The 21,337-nt window shown below is 43.4% G+C and overlaps 1 protein-coding gene across 2 annotated transcripts in view; it reads right to left on the reverse strand.

The window, feature by feature from the left end:
- DHTKD1 (dehydrogenase E1 and transketolase domain containing 1) overlaps positions 1–21,337 on the reverse strand; it is a 63,386-nt gene that overhangs the window by 9,478 nt on the left and 32,571 nt on the right. For both annotated transcript variants that reach the window (XM_033958692.1, XM_033958691.1), the window contains exons 8-13: positions 18,382–18,694; positions 12,725–12,809; positions 10,054–10,193; positions 7,461–7,611; positions 5,212–5,318; positions 2,137–2,301 (exon numbers count right to left, since the gene is read on the reverse strand). In XM_033958692.1, coding sequence (XP_033814583.1) covers positions 2,137–2,301; positions 5,212–5,318; positions 7,461–7,611; positions 10,054–10,193; positions 12,725–12,809; positions 18,382–18,694 — 961 coding nt within the window. The remainder of the gene's footprint in view (positions 1–2,136; positions 2,302–5,211; positions 5,319–7,460; positions 7,612–10,053; positions 10,194–12,724; positions 12,810–18,381; positions 18,695–21,337) is intronic.

The raw sequence follows: 21,337 nt of genomic DNA on the forward strand, positions 1-21,337 counted from the left end.
GAGCAAAACACTCAGCAAACTTTTGACTCGCAAACCGAGTGTTGACTCGATTTGCGAGCACCCCACCCCCCTGATAACTGGCATCGCTCCCCCCCTCTCGCAAAGGCCCCCTCGCTCCAATCGGCACCCCCCCCCCGTGCAAACCGCCACCCCCCCCCGCCCATACAACTCAAATTAACCCCAACCCCCCCCCCCCCCCCCCGTCTGGCACCGGCACGCAGGCACAGATCATGCCGGTGCCTAGAAGATCTTCCAGCTTCTGCCTGCCTTGAGCATGCATCTGCGAGATTCTCGGCGAGAGGGAGAATTAGAAGTCCTTGAGCATGCGCAGATGCATGCTCAAGGCAGGCAGAAGCTGGAAGATCTTCTAGGCACCGGCACAATCTGTGCCTGCGTGCCAGACCGGGGGGGGGGTACGTTTAAGTTGTTCGGGCGGGGCGGCCAGTTCGGGCGGGGGGGGGGGAGCAGCACTGCTGGCCTCGGGTGGGGGGGGGAATGTAACAAAGCGAGTTTCCCCATAGGAAATAATGGAAACTCACTTTGATAAACGAGCATTTTGGATTACGAGCATGCTCCTGGAACGGATTATGCACGTAATCCAAGGTACCACTGTATTAAGTTTACTATTGCAGCTAAGTACACAAAATTTACACAACTCCTAAGGAGGTTGGCCAGTTCAACTAAATATAATCTATATATACATATCCGTATCATGTTTCCTGGGCTTTGTCTATTTATATCCCTATTGTGTTCATCCTATCATGTTCCTGATAGGGGAGAGAGGAGGGGGACTAGCCAACTGTCTCTTCTACATTGTTTTATTGGCTAAAGTAGTCTATGAAGAGGATGGTCTTTATCCCTTACTTGAACTTTCCAGTATCCTTTTCTAGTTTTGGTTCCTTCGGGAGGACAATCCACCACCACCTTGGAACCATCACTGAGGACATTCTTTTCCCGACACTTTTGTATCTGATGTCTCTGAAGGAGGGAATTTCCAGCAGGTGATTTTGGCTTGAGTGTAGTGTGCTGAGTGTGTTATGTGCTGATGTGGTCTGGCCGCTAGATATTGTGGTTCAGAGAGATGAATGATTTTGTGTGTCAGCAGTAGGATCTTGAATTTCACCCTGCTTTCAGTCAAGAGCCAGTGTAACTCTTTCAGTAGCAGGGTGGCACTTGTCTGCCTTTATTTTCCCAGCAGAAATCTTGCTGCTGCATTTTGTACCATTTGAATCTGTTTAATCATGTATTTTGGAATAACCAGTAGGATCGTGTTACAGTAGGCAACAATTGAGCGTACCAGGGTTATAATTACGTTGGACATTGCTTGACGGGTGAGGGAGGGTTCGAGTCCTCTGACCCAGTAGTTTGCGCCATATGTGTTTTTCATGATGCATTTGATCTCTGTGTTGTCATGTCTAGGTCTGGGTTCAACCATACTTCTGGGTTTCTCACCCCATCCATGGAAGATTTTATGGTGTTGCCGTTCAATGTTAGTTGGTATCTTGGGCTATTTCTTCCCCATTTGTTAATTAGTAATAGTTCCATTTTCTCCTTGTCGGCTACTAGTCCATTTGTTTGGAGCCATTCGAAGATTTTTCCCAGGCATGTTTTGATCTGGTTTAGTTTTCACATTTTGCTTCTTTAGTGGAATGATCAGTTGGATGTCATCTGCGTAGATGTATCATTCCCATCCCGGTTTTCTGATGAAATTCCCTAGCGGTTGGACAAAGATGTTGAAGAGCTTGGGTGACATGGCTGATCCAGTTGCTGCTGCAGGCGGTGGGAAGTGGAAGGAAAGATGCAGAGTGGAGAAGCAGACAGCATGCTGGAGATGCTGCAATTAATACTGCTGGCTGCGCTTAGCTGTTTTTTAATCATGACAAATAAATAATAACAGGTTAACTGCAGCATTAACAGAGATTAATGTGTAGCCCTAGTTCTAATGATTAAAGTGGATCTAGAGGAGTATTTTCATTGTTCCTTCTAGGTTAGGGAAGAACTGTTTTAAGAGGTGAAGGGACCTGATAAGAGATTTTTTGGAACATCAGCCTATTTTTCCCTTCTTCTGCATCACCATAAAAACTAGCAGGATGAAGAGGGATGAACCAAACTGCATCAAAGACGTGATGCCCTTACCGGTAATCTGAGCAGCATTTTGGGAGAAGCCACAATGAGGGGTTTCCTGAAGTTCCGCACCATCTGTCTGCGCAGCAAGTGGAAATATTGCGCTGGAGTAGTCGGATGCACAACGCACATATTCACATTGTCGCCATCTACTCCTTCCTCAGCACTGTTGCACATCTAGAATAAAAACAAGAGGTCTGACAGCCAGGCAATGTGACATAAAATAAATCCAGTCTGGACTAGTGCTGCCCGATTCACGATTCGAATTGGTTCACCGATTTGAATCAGGTGAATCGATTCTAATCGGTTCGTTTTGGTAAAAAAACTGACTCACCGATTCAGCCCCGATTCAAGTTAATTCTTTTTTTCACCACCGGCCGCCGGACTCGTTCCCATCTAATGTAACTTCCTGGAAGTTACAACAGAAGAAACGAAAGGACATGGGAGCATCGAGGGGGGAGCAGCAGACCTCGGAAGCAAAGGGTAACTGGCAGGAGGGCTGAGAATAAGCAGCGGCGGGGGGGGTAGGGCTGAGAATCGACAGGAGGGCTGAGAATCAGCAGGGGGCCTGAGGGCTGAGAATTGGCAGAGGGGCTGGAGATCGAAGCTGGGAATCGGCAGGGGGGCTGGTGAGTCTTGGGGACTGGAGATGGAAGCTGGCAATCGGCAGGGGGCTGGTGAGTCTTGGGGGCTGGGGATGGAAGCTGGGAATTGGCAGGGGGGCTGGTGAGTCTTGGGAACTGGAGATGGAAGCTGGGAATCGGCAGGGGGCTGGTGAGTCTTGGGGGCTGGGGATGGAAGCTGGGAATTGGCAGGGGGGCTGGTGAGTCTTGGGAACTGGAGATGGAAGCTGGGAATCGGCAGGGGGCTGGTGAGTCTTGGGGGCTGGGGATGGAAGCTGGGAATTGGCAGGGGGTCTGGTGAGTATTGGGGGCTGGGGATGGAAACTGGGAATCGGCAGGGGGTCTGGTGAGTCTTGGAGGCTGGGGATGGAAGCTGGGAATCGGCAGGGGGGCTGGTGAGTCTTGGGGGCAGGGGGGCTGGGGAAGCTGAGAATCGGGCTGCCCGATTCACGATTCGAATCGATTTACCACGACAAAATAAATCAGCCTCCTGATTCGTTGACTGATCCTCCCCACTCGCCCTCTAAAGCAGGAGCGGCAGCGCTGCCTCTTGCTGGCCTGCCGCTCCTGCTTTAGAGGGCGAGTAGGGATGGTCAGTCAGAAAGTGGCTTCCCCGCTGGTGTCCGGCTTCCCCGCATCAATTTACCTAATTTCAGCAGCCTGCCCTGCAGAAGATCGCTGGCTCTAGTGATCTTTGCAAGCTGCAATACGTCGTCCGAGTTGTCTTCTCTCTGTTGCGGTCCCACCCCTTTTCTGACGTCAGAGGAGGGGCAGGACCGCGGCAGAGAGAAGACAACTCGTACGACGTATGGCAGCTTGCAAAGATCGCTAGAGACAGCGATCTTCTGCAGGGCAGGCTACTGAAATTAGGTAAACTGAATACGCAGGCCTTCGGGGGGGTGCAGATGTTCAGGGGAGGGGGCCCTGGTATAGAAGTACACGGAGGGAGGAAGGGAAGGGGGGTTCAAAGAGACGTGCATATGCTGGATTTCTGGGGGAAGAAATAAGGGGTCTAAAAACAGAGGAGAGGGAGAGAGATGGTGGACAATGGGATTTAGGGATGAAAGTTACAGAAAGGGAGAGATGCTGGATGAAAGGGTAGTTGAGAAAAGGTGGATCTGTAGATGAAAAAAAGGAAAGATGCCAGACCTCCAGGGGTGGGAAGGGGAGGACAGAGATGGCAGATGGATGGTTAGCATGGAGAAAGAAGGAGACCCTGGCAAGCAAGCTATCAGAAGACAATCAGACCCTGGGACCAACAAGATTTGAACAATGACCAGACAACAAAAGGTAGAAAAATAATTTTATTTTCTGTTTTGTGATTACAATATGTCAGATTTGAAACGTGTATCCTGCCAGAGCTTTTGTTAGACCACAAACGTGAGCTAGGATTTAACAGAGAGAGGAAAAGTCTTTTTTGTTTGTTTATTTTGTTTACACCACAGCACCAGTGTGGTTAGGAGATGGCAATGGGGGTGAAGAGGCTATAAAATAAACCCACCAGGATGTTTGAAAAAAAAAAAAAAAACCACCCAATTGGGCAGGAAAATCAAATCAAAAAAATTGATTCAATAGGCTGAATCGAATCGAAATTTTTTTCCTGAATCGAGCAGCACTAGTCTGGACTAAGTTCAAAAGGAAATTTAAAAAAGGTAAATGATGGGAGGAAGGTCTCCTTATTACACCGGTGAAAAATAGAACCTTGTTTGACCTGATAATTATGAATGGGAGAGATGAGGGGAATTTTCAAAACACAATTTCACATGGGAAAACACTCCATTATATACATAAAAATCTTTTGATTACTACAGAAAAGCACATGAACATAGAAAGCAATTTTCTAAGCATAATGGCAGGTTTATAAAGGGTGGCCCTCATTTTAAGGGCTCTGTGGGATGGGGGGAGTAGAGAGTTTAATCTCACACATGATGATATACCTCAGTGTCCCACAAACATTTCGGCACCAGGTGCCAAAGCCGGAAGGCACCCAGAAGTGTGTAGACGTGAACTTGTTAACATTACACGTGCGACATCAACACATTGACATTCGCGCATGCGCGGAGGCCCTCCGGCCAGACCCTAACCTGTCCTTTTGCAGGTGGGGGAGAGGCGCTGGCGAGGAAGAGAGTCGGCACCGGCTGACAGTCTATAGGGTGTGCCTCTCGCCGCAAAGAAGTGCATTCCAAAGAGAAGGTGCCTTGTCGGGTCTAATCTCACAGAGTATACTGACAGAATGCAAAGACAGCATATGGGACCATGGAAGAGGACAGGTAGTAGGCGATACCTCTTTGCAAAGTCCTGTGAGTGATTTCTGTGCCTGTGATGCTACAGAAAGGTTGGTAAGTACTGGATTTGAACAAAGGTAAGCTAGCAAGCATAGACATACATTCAGCAGTGTTACTTAAAATGCATATTGTAAAAAATCAAATGGGTTACTTTATCCAGAAGCCATTGTTACTGTTACCTGGAGGAAGCGTTCGATTCTGCAGGAGGAGTGCTCAGGACCTGCACCATCATACCCGTGGGGAAGGAGGACCACTAACCCACTCTGCAGCAGCCACTTGGCCTCACCTACAAAAGAAAAAAATAAAACCCATTCAGTGAGGGGATAAATTTTTCCATGCATAAAATGGACTCATCACAATCAATGAATTCTTGGTGTACTGCCAGCCAATCTCATAACCCTATCCCTTGCATTAAAACCATAACATATGCTCTGTTTGTTTGTTTATATCCCAAATAAAGCAGGAGTGTGAGCTTTTTGCTTCCTGCCTGGTCCTGTGTCACTCCGTGAATGGCTGCTGTCTCGTGAATCGCGAGAACCGACGGCAGCCATTCACAGAGCAGCGCAGGTCCAGGCAGGAAGCAAAAAGCTCACACTCCTGCCTTATTCGCCGCTCTGCAGCAACAAAGGAGGCAGCTATCTAGCAGGAGCATGGAAAGCTCCTGGCGAGACCACGTTGGACCACCAGCATTTAAAAAAAGGTACGGGGGGGGGGGGGGGGAAGGGCACCAGACACACCTACGTGTAGAGGAGAAAAAAAAACAAGAAAAAAAAATTCTGAACCAAATTTTTTTCTTGGTTTTTCCTCCTCTACACGTAGGTGCGTCTTATGGTCAGGTGCGTTTTATAGACTGAAAAATACAGTACATACAAAAACTATTAACATTACATCAAACATTATATATACCATCAACAACACACACTCCCACAATACATAAACATACCATACAAAAACTAAACTAAACTAAACCTTAGGTTTGTATACCGCGCCATCTCCACGAGCGCAGAGCTCAGCGCGGTTTACAGAGTTAAGAGGAAAGGAACTACAATGAGGGATAAAGGAGAGGGACTAAGAGGAAAGAGAGGGGCAGAATACTGGAGAATGGGAGGTGATTAGATTTTTGCAAAGAGCCAAGTTTTCAAGTGTTTGCGGAAGGATTGGAAGGAGCTTGAGTTTCTGAGTGGGGATGGGAGGTTGTTCCAGAGTTCTGTGGTTCTAAAGAGGAGAGATGTTCCAAGTTTTCCTGCGCGGGATATACCTTTTATAGAGGGGAATGATAGTTTCAGTTTTTGGGAGGGTCTGGTGGAGTGTGGTTTTGAGGAATTCCAAAAGAGTGGGATAATGGGAGGAAGGACGCCATGTAGGATCTTGAAGGCTAAGCAGGCACATTTAAAGAGGATTCTGGAGTATACTGGGAGCCAGTGAAGCTTGGAGAGGAGTGGGGAGACATGATCAAACTTGCCTTTTGCGAAAATAAGCTTAGCTGCGGCGTTCTGAATTAGCTGAAGTCTATGGAGGTTTTTCTTAGTTAGGCTTATATAGATGGAATTGCAGTAATCCAGTCTAGAGAGGATAGTAGATTGAACGAGGACGGTAAAGTGAGAATGATGAAAGCAGGATCTCACCTTCCTCAACATATGAAGGCAAACGAAGCATTTTTTTATCAAGGAGTTGAGGTGATCATTGAAGGAGAGAGAGGAGTCTATGACGATGCCTAGGACTTTGCTTGAAAACTCAAGCTGAAGAGTGGGTCCAGAGGGTAATGGGATGGAGGTGGGTAAATGATCTAATGTTGGGCCGAGCCAAAGTAGTTTTGTTTTGGACTCCCATAATACAAGTACAAACCATAAAATACACAGGCGACCAGCACCTTACTATCTTCTTCTCCTTTTCATTAATAACACTTTCTCAAACCTTGTTTTTCATCTGGCAAAAAAGTGCCACTTCAACAGTTTTTGAAAGTTCTGTATATTCTGCTGCCGTTGAATATACTCAGGAAGCTTACTCCATTCCCTAGGCCCTATGCAATGAAATATACTGCCCTATTTATCTCTTGCTATAAGAAATGTCATCTCCTTGCTGCTGGATTAGCTGGACTGTGGATGAAGCAGTTCCAGACTTGTATAACTTTTGGTTTGGATGTCTAGCCATGCATTTATATGGAGCTGAAGGAGTAGCTTAATGATTGGAGCAGTGGGCGAAGAACCTGGGGAACCAGGTACAAATCTCACTGTGGTTCCTTGTGATCCTGAGCAAGTTATTTAACCCTCCATTGCCTGAGGTACAAATTTAGCTTTTAAACCCACTAAAGACAAGTAAATCACCTTGTGTACCTGAATGTAACATGCCATGAAAAAAAGGCATGAGCTACATGTAAAAATAAACAAATTATTGTTAGGTATTTGTTCCATGTTCATGGAATGCTCACCTCCAGAGATGAAAGTGTCAAAAATGATTTGGGCTCCATTGAAGAAGTCTCCAAACTGAGCCTCCCAGATAGGCAGTAAGCGAGGACTCTCAATGCTCATGCCATACTCAAACCCAAGGACAGCTTCTTCAGACAAGGGACTGTTGCTCACCTGACCAAGAATGGGAAAAAAAAAGGGAAATACAGTATCTTTTGTAACTACAACTCTCACCAAAGGACCAAGGCTCTTAGGGCCAGATATATTTAATATTTTTACCTAAATCCCCTTTAGTACAGTTCAGATCAGCGGCAACTTCTAAATAAAGGACACTTACTGGTAGCCCTCTTTTTCTTCCCATATCAGAATCTTACCACTGTGCAAATCTCATTCATTGTATGACATCAGAAACATGAAGATTCTGGGAAAGGATTGGGGTTATGAACTAAAATGCGTTTGTTGCATAGAGTGTTTTGGACCCCTGTTCATTTACAAAAATCAGATAGCTCTAAGTCTAATAGATGCTAGCATTGTAATCTGGAAGCAGGGACATTGGACCATTTACTTTATTATTGTCCCTGAATTAAAATTTTTGGGAATTCAATTTGGACTCAAGTAAATTGTCTATTAGAAAACCATGTTGCATTATCCTATGATACTATTCTGTTTGGCATGTCTATGAGGAAAAAAAGTCAAATTTCAGCGCATAATAACAAACTTTTATTAATAATGACAGGGGTTGCAATTCAGCATATTACTAATAATTGGAAAAATTATACTAATATTAATTATTCTTTTTGGTGGAATTCACTTTGTCATATTTATAAAATGGAAAGAGCAATTGCTTTGCAGAAAGGTAACTATAATAATTTTAAGAAGATCTGGGGGCCATTAGAAAGTTATTGTAATGAGTGAACATCATTTTCCTTTGTTAGGTATATATATTTTATTGGGGGGGGGGGTTTAGGGGAGAAAGCTATCTTTATATAGATGCATATGAAGCCTAGACCAGATAATCTTTTTGATTTTCTATTATCATTTAGATCAATTCATTTTTTAAAAAAACCAAAAAAACACCAGTTACTTTTAGACCAAGTTTCTTTAAAAACTTTTTAATACCCCTCCTGATGTTGTTCTTCCCTAAATGTTTTTCTTTTGGTTATTTTATTTTAAACAAATGTAGTTTATCCTTGTATTCCTTATGTATCTTCAAATAACTATAGATAAGATTGTATGTTTATTGTTCTAATGGTTGTTATTTGTCCCCCCCCCAAATTACTATTGTTAAACGCATTGAAATATTTGATATTGCGTTCAAATCAAAATTTTAATAAACTTGAAACTTGAACTTTCTACTTGAATTATGTTTATTTGTAGTAATTGAGGGTGAATGGGTGGGATGGGTGGTAATTTTTATATTTTATGATTATATGTGTAAGATTTTCAAGTGTTATATGTTTGTTACGTACTGGTATAATTTTGTACACTTATTGATGGATTTAAAATGAATAAAGAATAAAAAAAAAAAAAAAAATGCGTTTGTGAGGGCACCAATAAATTTCTGCAGCATTTCAGTCAAAAAAAATCATTTCAATTATTTGTAGAGAAGTCCATTCTGAATACTACAGAACCATAGGCAGCAGAACACTTGTTTGGGGGTGGCCCAAAAGCTCCTCCCTAGCCCCAGCAGGATCCTGTGGCACAACCTCTCTCTCCAGCTCCCGACTCCCCCACCTACCTTCCCCAGTCACTGTAATTTTAAATCTTCGGGCAGCCGTCGTGTAGCATCAATGAGTCCCGGAAGTCTTCATTCTGCAATGTGCAGGTGGCAGGCTACAGAATGAAGGGTTCCGGGGCAAGCCTGCTTGTTGATGCTAAGTGGCAGCTACCCAAAGATTTAAAATTACAGAGACCAGGGAAGGTACAGCCGTAACTGACTCTTCTGACTGCCAATTTTTGGGGGAGAACACAGCCCCTGTGGCCTCTCCTGTTCTGACACCTATAAGAACTCCTAATTATTCCCAAGTGTTTTTTCATGGATGGAATGATTTGCAGTGTTCCTCCACTAAAACAAAATGGGACAAACAGATTTATTTCTTATGAAGAGGGCCTCTGTGTTTAATATGTAAATGCTAAAATTCCTTAAAAATATATAGCTATTGTGCATAGTGAAGATACACTGAATTTCAAGAGTATGTTCCCTTCTGGAGGATGTGATAGATGAAGTACAGAGGACAAAGGTTGGGGCCAAAACAAGAAAAAGACACCTGGAAGCACAAAGCAACTCCATTTAAGACTTCTTACCATCAGAGATGGTAATGAATGAGGTGGGTGCAAGTTCAGGTGTAAAGGATGATGAACCAAACCCAAAAAATGTACTGTATAATAATATATTGAGATGAGTGCCTAACTACATGATTTACAATGAATGGGAGAAACACTATAGCTATTTACTTGAGCAGAACAAAAGCCATATCCATAAAAGAAGTGCTGTCAGAATTTTCTGTACTGTGTTTCTTTGCCATCTTTATTGACTCATTACTCTGAAAAGTCACCTTTTCCAAAAAAACTGCAAGCAACAGCAAGTACCAAAGAAAACCAGAAGATACACTGTACCTCTAGGAAACCCTTCTGATCCGGTGACAGATGATTGAGTGGGATGTACGTGTCATTTGTCTCCTGGCACACCACCATTACGTGTCTCTGGCTGAAGGTTCCACGCCCCACATCCTGCCCACTTAACCGCACATGGAACCCTTTAAAAGTCCAATTAAAGCAGAGAAAAATCACAGGAATTTGGCCAATTTTAAATCATACAGAAAGTCTCGGCAGACACAGACAATATATGCAGATTTGGTAAAGCAATATGTTTACTAAGGGACAGTGAATATTGTACACAGGGTCTCAAACACGGGTCAGTTTAGTAATCAAGACAGTCCACATTTTTGTGATCTGAAGGATAACGGCTCCTCACTTAGATAGGTGGATTTTAAATTCCTATAAATGAACATTTCCTAATTTAAAATATCTTATTCTTAACTGAAGATTTAAATACAAATTATTTTCACCTTCTTACAACTAGTGTTGAACATTTTTTCAGATGAACGAAACCTAATTCAGAGTTGTGTCCTATCCAGATGAAAGTTAATTCTAGAGTAGAGCCAGTGATTCTGACCATGGTGTTGCAGCTAGTTTGGAGTTGCTTTTACATAGAGACCCAAAAAGAAAGGGAAGACAGCTAAAACTATTTCACTGGTCATTGAAAGTAGTGAAGGTGCAATGCTGAAGAAGCAGCTTCCTACAGCCCTTAAGCCTGTAAGGATGCAACAAATCGCCTAGGCAAGCTGGGGGGGGGGGGAAGTACCATATATACTCAAATATAAAAGTCGAGACCCCATTTTTCCCCCCAAAAAGGAGGAAAAATGGTTGACTCGAATATAAAAGTCGGGCAGCTTAATATTAAAGTGACCTGCCAGGCTCTGCACCCATCCCCCTTCCTGCCAGGCACTGAACCCATCCCCCTTCCCTCCCTCCCCTGTCAGGCATTGCACCCATCCCCCTTTCCTCCTTCCTTCCCTCCCTCCTCCTCCTGTCAGGCACTGCACGCAGCTCCCTTCCTGTCAGGCATTGCACAAAGCCCCTTCCTTCTCTCCTTCCTCTGTCAGACTCTGCACCCAGCACCCTTCCTTCCTTCCCTCCCTCCCCCGTCAGACTCTTCACCCTCCCTAACTCCCAGGATCTGCACCCTTCTGCCCTCCCTGCCGCCCCCGCCGTGCACCCTGCCTCCCTCCCTGTCCTAGACTCAGGCTCATACCTCTACTGATGATTGTCGGTGGAGGTGCAGCAGGCAGGAGCGAACTTTCCAAGTTCCTGTCCCGCTGTTAACAGACTTCTGTGAATGTCTTCGGCCACGCTGAGAAGCAGGAGCAGGCGCGCAATTTTGCGCTGCTGCTTGGTGCTGAGCAGCTTCCTTAACGGCTCCTGCGAATTCACAAAATCGCACGCCTGCTCCTGCTTCTCAGTGCGGCTGAAGACACTCACAGAAGCCTGTTAGCAGCAAGGCAGGAACTTGAAAAGTTCACTCCTGCTTGCTGCACCTCCACCGACGATCATCAGTAGAGGTATAAGCCCGAATTTAGGACAGGGAGGGCGGCAGGGTGAACGGCGGCGACCTGCAAAAATTTTGGAAGGAGGTATATTGGCTCAAATATAAACCGGGACCCCCATTTTTGGGCCAATTTTTTGGCCCAAAAATCCCGGTTTATATTCAAGTATATACGATAATACAGCAGGATTAAGAGAAAAAAAAAATAAGACATAGAAAATTACCCAAAAATTCTGATTAAAAACCACCTGAAAATTACACTTGCTAAAATGCATTTAACACACATTTTGGGTGCTCCTTCCTTCTTCCGATAGGAAATTTATCATAAATATTTATATTCTGCTCTATCAATTAGTTTCTAGGCGGATTACATACCAGCATACATATTTCCATGAAGTAATACAATTAATTATTAAAAACGTATGAATGAATGTAATACAGTATAACTTAAGCCACAAACTCAATCTTTCAGAAAACAGAAAAAAAGGTGTTGTTAAGGAATTGTGCATACTATTTTTCAAAAATATATAGGGGTCCTTTTATCAAGCCGCGCTAGTGGGGTTAGCGCGTCGGACATTTCATCATGTGCTAACCCCCGCGGCCGGAAAAAAAACTAACGCCTGCTCAATGCAGTCTTTAGCGGCTAGCGCGGCAGGCAGTTTAAAGCGCAGTATTACTCTTGTTAAACCCCTACTGCAGCTTGATAAAAGGACCCCATTGTCTAATCTAATACACTGGTCCAAATTCTCTAAACAGCACCAGTGTTTTAGGTCCTGGTAGGTGCCCAAACTCAGTGAAAAACACCACTTAAACAACGTTTTAAGCTGATTTTCAAGGCGCCTACCGGTGCCTAAAAAAATGGCACTGGAATTGCACCTCAGTAGGCGCTCTACAGTGCCTAATGCCACTGTAGGCTTGGCTAACGCTGGAAGTGGCGTTGGGCATCATAAAGCACCTGCAGAGGTGCAATTCACATCAAAGGTAGGCGCTCAAAATGTACGCCTGGAAAACCCTGTTCTACCTTTACCAGATGCGCAATTCTCAAGCCGGCGCCATCACGTGATTGTCATGTGATCGGTGGCCGACAACTGCGCCGGTTAGAGAATCCGGGCCTATAGGTTTGTGTACATCTGTTTCTACAATACAAACTTTCAAGGCAGTATCAGACCATAAGCCTCTAACCTTGGCAAAGTAATGAACCAAAGGCCAATGCTTCCGCTGAGCTCCAATCTAATTTGGTCCCCTCTTCAAGTCTCTGGATTCTGGCCTGTACAGTCATAGGGAAACGAAATGCAAATGTTAAACTTGCATCAGATAGTTCAGCTTAATCATTTCATGGCTTCCACTTAGGATATTTTATAGACAAATATTTCTACAAAGTAATTGAAGTTAAACTTAAATTAAACAGTATTGGGATCAGAAAGCTAGACATGGGGGAAGCCACTGGTTGATCCTGCCAGTAGCATATGCTTGTCTCAAAGATTAAGCCATGCACGTGTAAGTACACACGGCCGGCACAGTGAAACTGCGAATGGCTCATTAAATCAAAATGGTTCCTTTGATCGCTCGGATCATTTGGCCCCAGGAGTGCGAGAGCTTTGGATGAACTTAAGTTGAGTATAAAATTCATCTTAAGATTATTATTAAATATGGAAAAATCTCCTATAATATATATAAACTCAAAAAGTTACACAAAAAGTAAAAAATGGTCATACTAAAAAGTTTGTAGGCCAATGACTATTCCCTCCCGACATAATTTATTATCTAAGGAGGAGGTGGTGTATCTGAGGTCACATCTAATTACACAATGTATGAAGATATCATGAAGGGTTGTTGTTGAAGTACTTTATTTATACGGACACCAATGTAAAATATTCTTTGCGTTTGGGCATATTGTTGTAAAGTTTGAAGTTACTTATTGGAATATTTCATGTCTATCTCTATCTCTACCTCTGTCTTTTTATTTTTCATACTGTTTCTTCAGGTACTTTAGTTAGATTGTGAGCCTTTGGGACAGTTAGGGAATTTCCAAGTACCTATCTTATTTATTTAGTTTTTATTTATTGTATCTTTAATGCATCATTTTTGTAAACCGCTTAGAAACCTCACGGTTATTAGCGGTATATAACAATTAAATTAAATTAAGTTGGAGCCCTTATCGCCATTTTGTTACAATTGCCCTATATTGGTGTAGCATGGAATATTGCAACACCTTGGGTTTTGGAAAAGCACTAGTGACCTGGATTGCCACCGTGAGAACAGGCTACTGGGCTTGATGGACCATTGGTCTGACCCAGTAAGGTTATTTTTATGTTCATATTTAAGTTTCGGCAATCCAGGTCACTAGTGCTTTTCCAAAACCCAAGGTGTAGCAATATTCCATGCTACACCAATATAGGGCAATTCTGCTAGGTAAAGAAGTCAGACACCCCTTTCAAAAACACAGGCAGAGGGGAGGGAATTAATTTTTTCTTGAAAGATTGTTATAGAAGATTTTTCAAGTGATGATGTACTATAATTGTTTGTTTAGTGTACACTTGATGTAAATTAAAAAATGAATAAAGATTTAATAAAAAACAAAAAACAGGCTTATGTTTCAGAATGGGTCAAATATTTATAATTACTGGGAATCCATCTCTGTGTTCTTGTCGCAGTACCACAGCAGGCCTGAAGCACCTCCCACACTGGAAGTGCCTGATAAAACCATCCACTGCATCCAATGACTTGAGGGTGGGTGAAGCAGTTTGTATTGGTTATTTTATTGATCATTGTAATGGAACATGGCTGTGTTTTTCTTTTGTTTGCACTGTATTTCATAGTGGTGGTACTGTTAGTTTGGACAGCCAATAATAATAATTAAAATAAAAAAAAGATTTAAAGTAAAACTACCCATCTGAAGTGAACTTTTCATGGAAGGTAGAATATAAATTATACAAACAGAAAGCATCCCTAATATGTTCTGCAAAAATAAGATGTTAGGTTTAATATTTGTGGTCGTACTGGCACTTCCAAGTTGGATTTGCTTCAGTATTGATTCAGGAGGCAATTTTCAAACTGACCATGACGTTTGCAACAATTTTCAAAACAAATGTTTATTGCCAGAACTGTTGCAGGAACAAAGTCTGCACAGTCACTTGTATCTGAATTTCTGCAGTTAGTGCTACCTTCCCTCCCATGTGCAGAATTTGAACAATACAAACTGTGTGCATGCTTTTCCTCCCTCATCCACACCTGTAACATATATATGTTGTAGAATTAAATATGCACTTTCAGGTTCATTGAGAGGGCGCAGATGCCGATTTACACATGTAAGCATCTATTACTGCAAATAAATGGATAAAAGAATTTTGAATGCAGTCTTTCCCAAGCATAAGTCAGACAAGAGGATGGAGAAATTAGATTCTAGGAGGGGCTCATTTTCAAACAGATTAAGCATCCAAAAATGGTATAAAGTGGCACTTGGATGGTTAAATTACCAAAACGTTCAAACCATCATTTTTTAAACCTATTTTCTATGCTGTTCACCTAGGGGGCATGGTTTGGGCAGAACAAGGGTAGGCTTAGGACCTGGTCATTTTACAAAACGTCCAGGGCACAATTTGGACACTTGCAACTAGACCTGTTTTGAATACAAATAAGTGCCTAAAAAATGCCCAAACTGACCATATGACAACTGGGTAGTTATAAGCATGACCCTCCCCCACACACAGTGGTCACTAAACCCCATCCTACCCCCCAAAGATGTGAAGGAAACAGTACATACATTAAGTGCTCCTATAGCCATTTTGTCCCACAGCTGCACATATCAGATCGCTGAACTCATTGATGAACTCCCTCCAGAAAAACAGTTCCCCTATACTCTCTTCTTCCGCCGAACGCTGTTATACAATCGGTCATGTCCTTAATTAACAAGAAAAAGCTCCTGGGTTGCTATAAATATCTCACTGCAACCTGTCATGTCCTAAGCTACCATGATTACCGTGAATGTCTAATATAACTGACTGTATGTGTCTACTGTAATCTACTGTGGATGTGCTTATGTAATCCATGCTGAGATCACGGGAGGACGGGATAGAAATCTAAATATAGTTCCAAATGTTATAGCCAGTCCTATTAGAGCAGCAAGCAGGTGTTTGGAGTATCCTGGTAGGTCATTGCAGTGGACTCCAAGGAGACCCAGGCCCATTCCCCACTAACTAGTACACTTGTGGTGGAAAGTGTGAGCCCATCAAAACCCTACTGTACTGACATATAGTGAATACCTGCAGCCATAAGGGCTACTGAAGTGGTAGATGGGTCCAGTAGGTTTTGGGGGAGTTTGGGCGGGTTACCCAAACAATGCAAGGGGTTTATGGTAAGATGTGAACCTGGGACCCTTTATGTGACGTTCACTGTGATGCCCCCTAGGGTGCCCCACTGTTCTTCTGGTATGTCTGTGTGGCCAGTCTACTAAAAATGCTGGCCCCTCTTACATCCAAATGGCTTGTTTTGTGTGTTTTTCATTTGGACGCTTTGGTTTTCAAAAATGATCAAAATAGATAAGACACATTAGGGCAAACACATCTAGAAAGGTCATAGTCAAAAAAATAACAGACTTTTGTGGTTTCGAAAAATTATCATTTTCTCTAACCAATACTTGAGACGTACTTCACAAAAACATCCACACTAGGACTTAGACATCATATAGAAAATGCCCCTTCACATCTGCTAATTTCTTTCTTTAGTCCCATCAGACCAGTCCAAAGCCTGTGGGTTATGGCCTTTGCCAGATGGAGGCAAATAAGTATAATAGTTTTCTATGATTCAGCCCTTAAGGGCACTGTACAACCTTAGATACTCAGTATTTCGACTGACAAAACAAACAGATGATGTGTTTACTGTTCTACCTGAGTTGTCATAATTAACGTATTCATGTCAATATATTTTCTTAAAAACCTGAGAAGAAATTTAACAGCGTATAAGTCTAAGGGCAATAATAACGTTAGAAAAAGGTAGAGTGAATTAAGGAAAAATTAGGTCCTTACCTGCTGATTTTCTTTGTAATTTTTGACAGAGTGAAAAATCGATCCACTTGTACCCATTCTATTCCACTCAGGATTTTATAGACTTCAATCATATCTCCCCTCAGCCATCTCTTTTCCAAGCTGAAGAGCCCTAACCTTTTTAGTCTTTCCTTGTACAAGAGGCTTTCCATCCCCTTTATCATCTTGGTTGCTCTTTTTTTGAACCTTTTCTAGCGCTACTATATCTTTCTTGAGATAAGGAGAGCAGAATTGAATGCAATACTCCAGATGAGGTCGCACCATAGAGCGATACAGGGACATTATAACATTCTTAGTATTGTTAACCATCCTTTTAAAAAATTATTTCTAGTATCCTGTTTGCTTTTTTGGCCGCCCCCACACATTGGGTGGAAGGTTTCATCGTATTGTCTACGATGACACCCAGATCCTTTTCTTGGGCATTAACCCCAAAGATTGGCCCTAGTATCCAGTAATTATGAATCACACAGAACTATTTTAGTTCTCTGTCTGTCTCCATCTGCTGGTTAACAGACATAACCCACAGGTTCTGGACTGGTCTGATGGGGATGTTAAGGAAGTAATGATATCTACTGTCAGATGTGAATAGCTAAGGGAAAGAAAATAATACCGTTTGTGATAAGTAAAGCTTGGCATATAGAAGACAAAGTTGCATATACTGTAAAACTGCTAGAGGCAAGTTTGTGTTTGGATAAAGTCATGTTAAATAGATTTTCCAATCAACTAGTCAAGATGTAGTAGGCTGCCATGACATCATGAATCCAAATGATTCTTCCATACCCAGCATACACACATATATATGGACATAGAATTCACTCCTATAGCAACAAAATAGGACATCTCATAATACATCCTAAGTAAAACAACACTGACAACCCATGCGCGAACGTCAAGCCAATAAAGTTTCCTGAATCAGATACCATACCACAACTTTCCAGGCAACTCACAGCACTGAAGTATTTAGAGAAAGCACCATGGATTAGCAAGCTTGGCTGAAAGCTGGTCTTTACATAATCTTAACTGTATTGAGGGGAGGTGTCCCTGGAGGTGAGAAGAGGGCAATGATACTGAAAGAGAATGAGTAGATTTGATTCTCAATTACATGCACATTGTTTTGTGGCAATTTCTACTCTGTCTCCGATGTAAATTGCAGACGTAAAGCCTGTGGGCACTTAGCAACTGCAAACTCTGTAAGAAATTTTTCATAGGGAAAGTATGTGGAAAGATTCCCACTGAAGATTTGCAGCTGCGCATGCTAATGAAAACTGCAACCCAGTACCGAGGGGTGGGGGGTGGAAGGAGAGTACCTGGGGGGTGGGGATAGTTCTGGAGGATGGAGGCTTGTTTGAATTTGGCAATGAAACAGCGCTTTGGGTGGTGGGATGTTCTCAGTTTGCTTTTTTTGGGGGGGGGTTCTTTTTGTACAGACTACTCCAGGGCTCATAAGAGTCCAGGGCCTTGGTGTGCTTGGTTTTGCATATGGACCTAGGTCTGTTAGTGGGGAATAGTTGGGTAGGTGATTTTTGCATATTATTTATAAAATGATGATGTCCGTTTCTCTCTGTGGTTGCTGATATCCATTGTTTCTTACTCGACTTTGCTATGTTTAGTCTGTTTAATCTTGTTTTGTTTGAACATAAACTGCAACCCAAAAGCAAATTGCCTAGCATGCTGTTGCTACGTCTGGGCTTCACAATCAGTCACACCCACTTGACACCAGAAAAGCCTTTCCCAACATCTCTCTTCAAAAAGCTGGCAGAGAAAGAGTAACTAGGTAACAGTGGAAAGTGTACAAACCTGAGCATGTGTCTTCAGCAGGTGATTATGCAGCTGGAATTCTTCTGGCACTTCCACAGATCTGGCACCGATGTACTTTAGAAGCTGTACAGGTACACCAGTGTCCCAGGAGGTGATCCTAGCAGAGGACTCTACCATATTGCTCCAGTGAGCTTGCAGGTTTGTAGATGGTGGGCTATACAATGTCATGTTAGCAAGATGTTCATTTAATTTAGCATAATAGGAGGTCTTTAACTCCGAGGCTTCTTCTTCAGTCATGAGACCTTCTGTAATCAAACGATCTGCATAGCTGTCTGGAATGCTCTTACGTGCCCTGTTGAAGTAAGAAGAACCAGTGCAAATTCAGCACTTTTGATAGCAGAATGTGAAATGAGGAGTGGCTAAAGGCAAGTATGTTCTTAATTGCTGGCTTATACCTTCCTGTACTATCCAAGCTGGTCATTTCTGAAGTGCTACTCTGCAGCTTCACAGATTCTCTTCCCTTTAGTGCTGGATAGTTTACTGTTAGCTAATCTGTTTGTATTGGATGTTCTCTTCCCTCTCGAGTAGACTAGTATACTTGTATGTAACCCCTTTCTTAGCCTATATTCCTGGCTGGTTCAGCAGGGACCTTCCTGGATTATGTACATAGAAACATAGAATAAGACAGCAGAAGAGGGCCGGTGGCCCAACAAGTCTGCCCACTCGAGAACCCTCCCTCCCTGGTGTACCCATCCTTTATGCATAACTCTGTAGCACCCCCACCTGTTTGTCTCATCGACTTTTGAAGTCGAGCACGTCTACCAGTCCCCGTTTCTCTCTGACCCTATCCTCGACAATTTTACTGTTTCTGGTTCCTGTTAACAAGTTCCTGAAGGTTATTTCCTTATCGTCCAACAGACTAGTCCAGACAAATGGGCTATGCCCCTCTACATGTTTGTGAGCCCTGGTCTAGTCAGAACACAATGCAGACAGCAGCTCCTCTGTTTTTCTTCTATCTCCAGCAGATGGTAGGTGGGCATCCAATGCAGCACTGGAATGAATCTGGGAGTAAACTCCCGGACCCAGCTGAATGATGGCTCTGTTGAACTCTGCCTGGTTGATTTCAGATCCCTCTTCTACACCATACATCTTTATCTTCTGTATTATTTCATGAAGTGCTTCCTCCTCTCCACCCGTATAGCCTTCAGGGACGCTGAATGAATGAATGAATGATAAAGCAGCAAGTAAATGGTAAGAGCAGCTTCCAGAGAAGAGGTAAAGCAAACTGAGTACTGCTGAATTGCCTCATGGTTTGAGTCAGGCCATGTGTCTGGGGAGCGAAGAGGTATGAGTGCCATAGAGAGCGGCAGTTTTATTAGCAGGAGGGAGCTCCTGCAAGTTGAATCTGTGCCAGCCATGATCAGCATCAAGAGTGGCATTTAGGGCCTATTCACAGTACTTCAAGGCAGATATGCAGTAGTGCTACCAGATTCAGGAAAAAAAAAATTTGATTCAATTCTGTCTATTGAATCGATTTTTCAATTCGATTTTCCTGCCTATTGGGTGTTTTTTTAAACATCCTGGAGGGTTTATTTTATAGCCTTTCACCCACCCCACCCCCTTTTCCCTTTCCTACCCACAGGGGCCCTCTCTGTTAAGTCCTAGCTCATGTTCGCAGTCTAACACCAGCTCTGGCAGGATACACATTTCAAATCTGACATATTGTAACAAAACAGAAAATAAAATTATTTTTCTCTACCTTTTGGTGTCTGGTCATTATTCAAATCATATCGATACCAGGATCTGGTTTCTGTTTGTCTTCTGATAACTCGCTTGCCAGGGTCTCCTACCCTTTTTCCGTGCTAACCATCCATCTTCCATCTCTGTCCGCTCTGTCCGTTTCCCTCCCCTCCCCTGGAGGTCTGGTATAGAAACATAGTCTGTTCACTCTAAGGACTCTCCCCCCTAAGCACTTCCTCAAAGTGAACCCACATGCTTATCCCATTTTTTCTTAAAATCAAGCACATTGCTTGCCTCAATTACCTGAAGTGGAAGATCATTCCAACGATCAACCACCCTTTCGGTGAAGAAATACTTCCTAGTCTTGCTATGAAATCTCCCACCCCTGAGTTTCAACCGATGCCCTCTTGTTGCCGTAGGTCCTGTAAGGAAAAAGATATCTTCTTCTACCTCAATAGGACCAGTAACATATTTGAGCGTGGTGGGGTCCATCCCTGCAACTGCTGTGATGGACCCCCACCATCCCCAGATCCACCTTCTCTCCTCTTTCTCAACTACCCTTTCATCCAGCATCTCTCCCTCCCTCCTTCCCCACCACCCCAGGGTCCACCATCTCTCTCTTTCTCTTCCCAACTTCTCTCCTATCCAGTATCTCTATCCCCCCCACCCACCACCACACTATCCCTTGTGTCCAACTTCTCTCCCTTTCTGATCCATCCCATTGTCCACCATCTCTCTCCCTCGCCTCTGTTTTTAGACTCATTATTTCTTCCCCTCCCCCCTTAGTCTGGCAAATGCATGTCTCTTTGGACTCCCCTTCCCTCCCTCCTTGTACTTCTACACCAGGGCCCCCCACCAAGGACTGCATGTTTCCCCCGGCTTCCCCCCTGGCCTCCCAGTCTCACCTTCAAAGCTAATTACGGCAGCCTGCAGAGGATCGCCAGTGCTGTAGCAATCCCAGCAGGCTGCCGTCAGCCTCTGCAGCACGTTCCCTCTGCCATGGTCCCACCCCTCCTCTGACGTAGGGGGGCGGCATCACAGCAGAGGGAACGTGATGCAGAGGCCGACGGCAGCCTGCCAGTCAGCAATGAAACTGTTAATTGAGTCTGTTGAAGAAACACATTAGATAAGAGAACGCAAATGACAGCAATATCAGTGGCAGGTCCACAGTTGTGAAATTGCTTGCTTGGTTATTTCAGATTAAGCAGGGATGTCAAATCTTTAAAAAAAAAAAGATCTGAAAACTCATTTGTTT

Source organism: Geotrypetes seraphini, chromosome 9 (genome assembly GCF_902459505.1).
Source record: "Geotrypetes seraphini chromosome 9, aGeoSer1.1, whole genome shotgun sequence".
NCBI classification, from domain to species: Eukaryota; Metazoa; Chordata; class Amphibia; order Gymnophiona; family Dermophiidae; genus Geotrypetes; species Geotrypetes seraphini.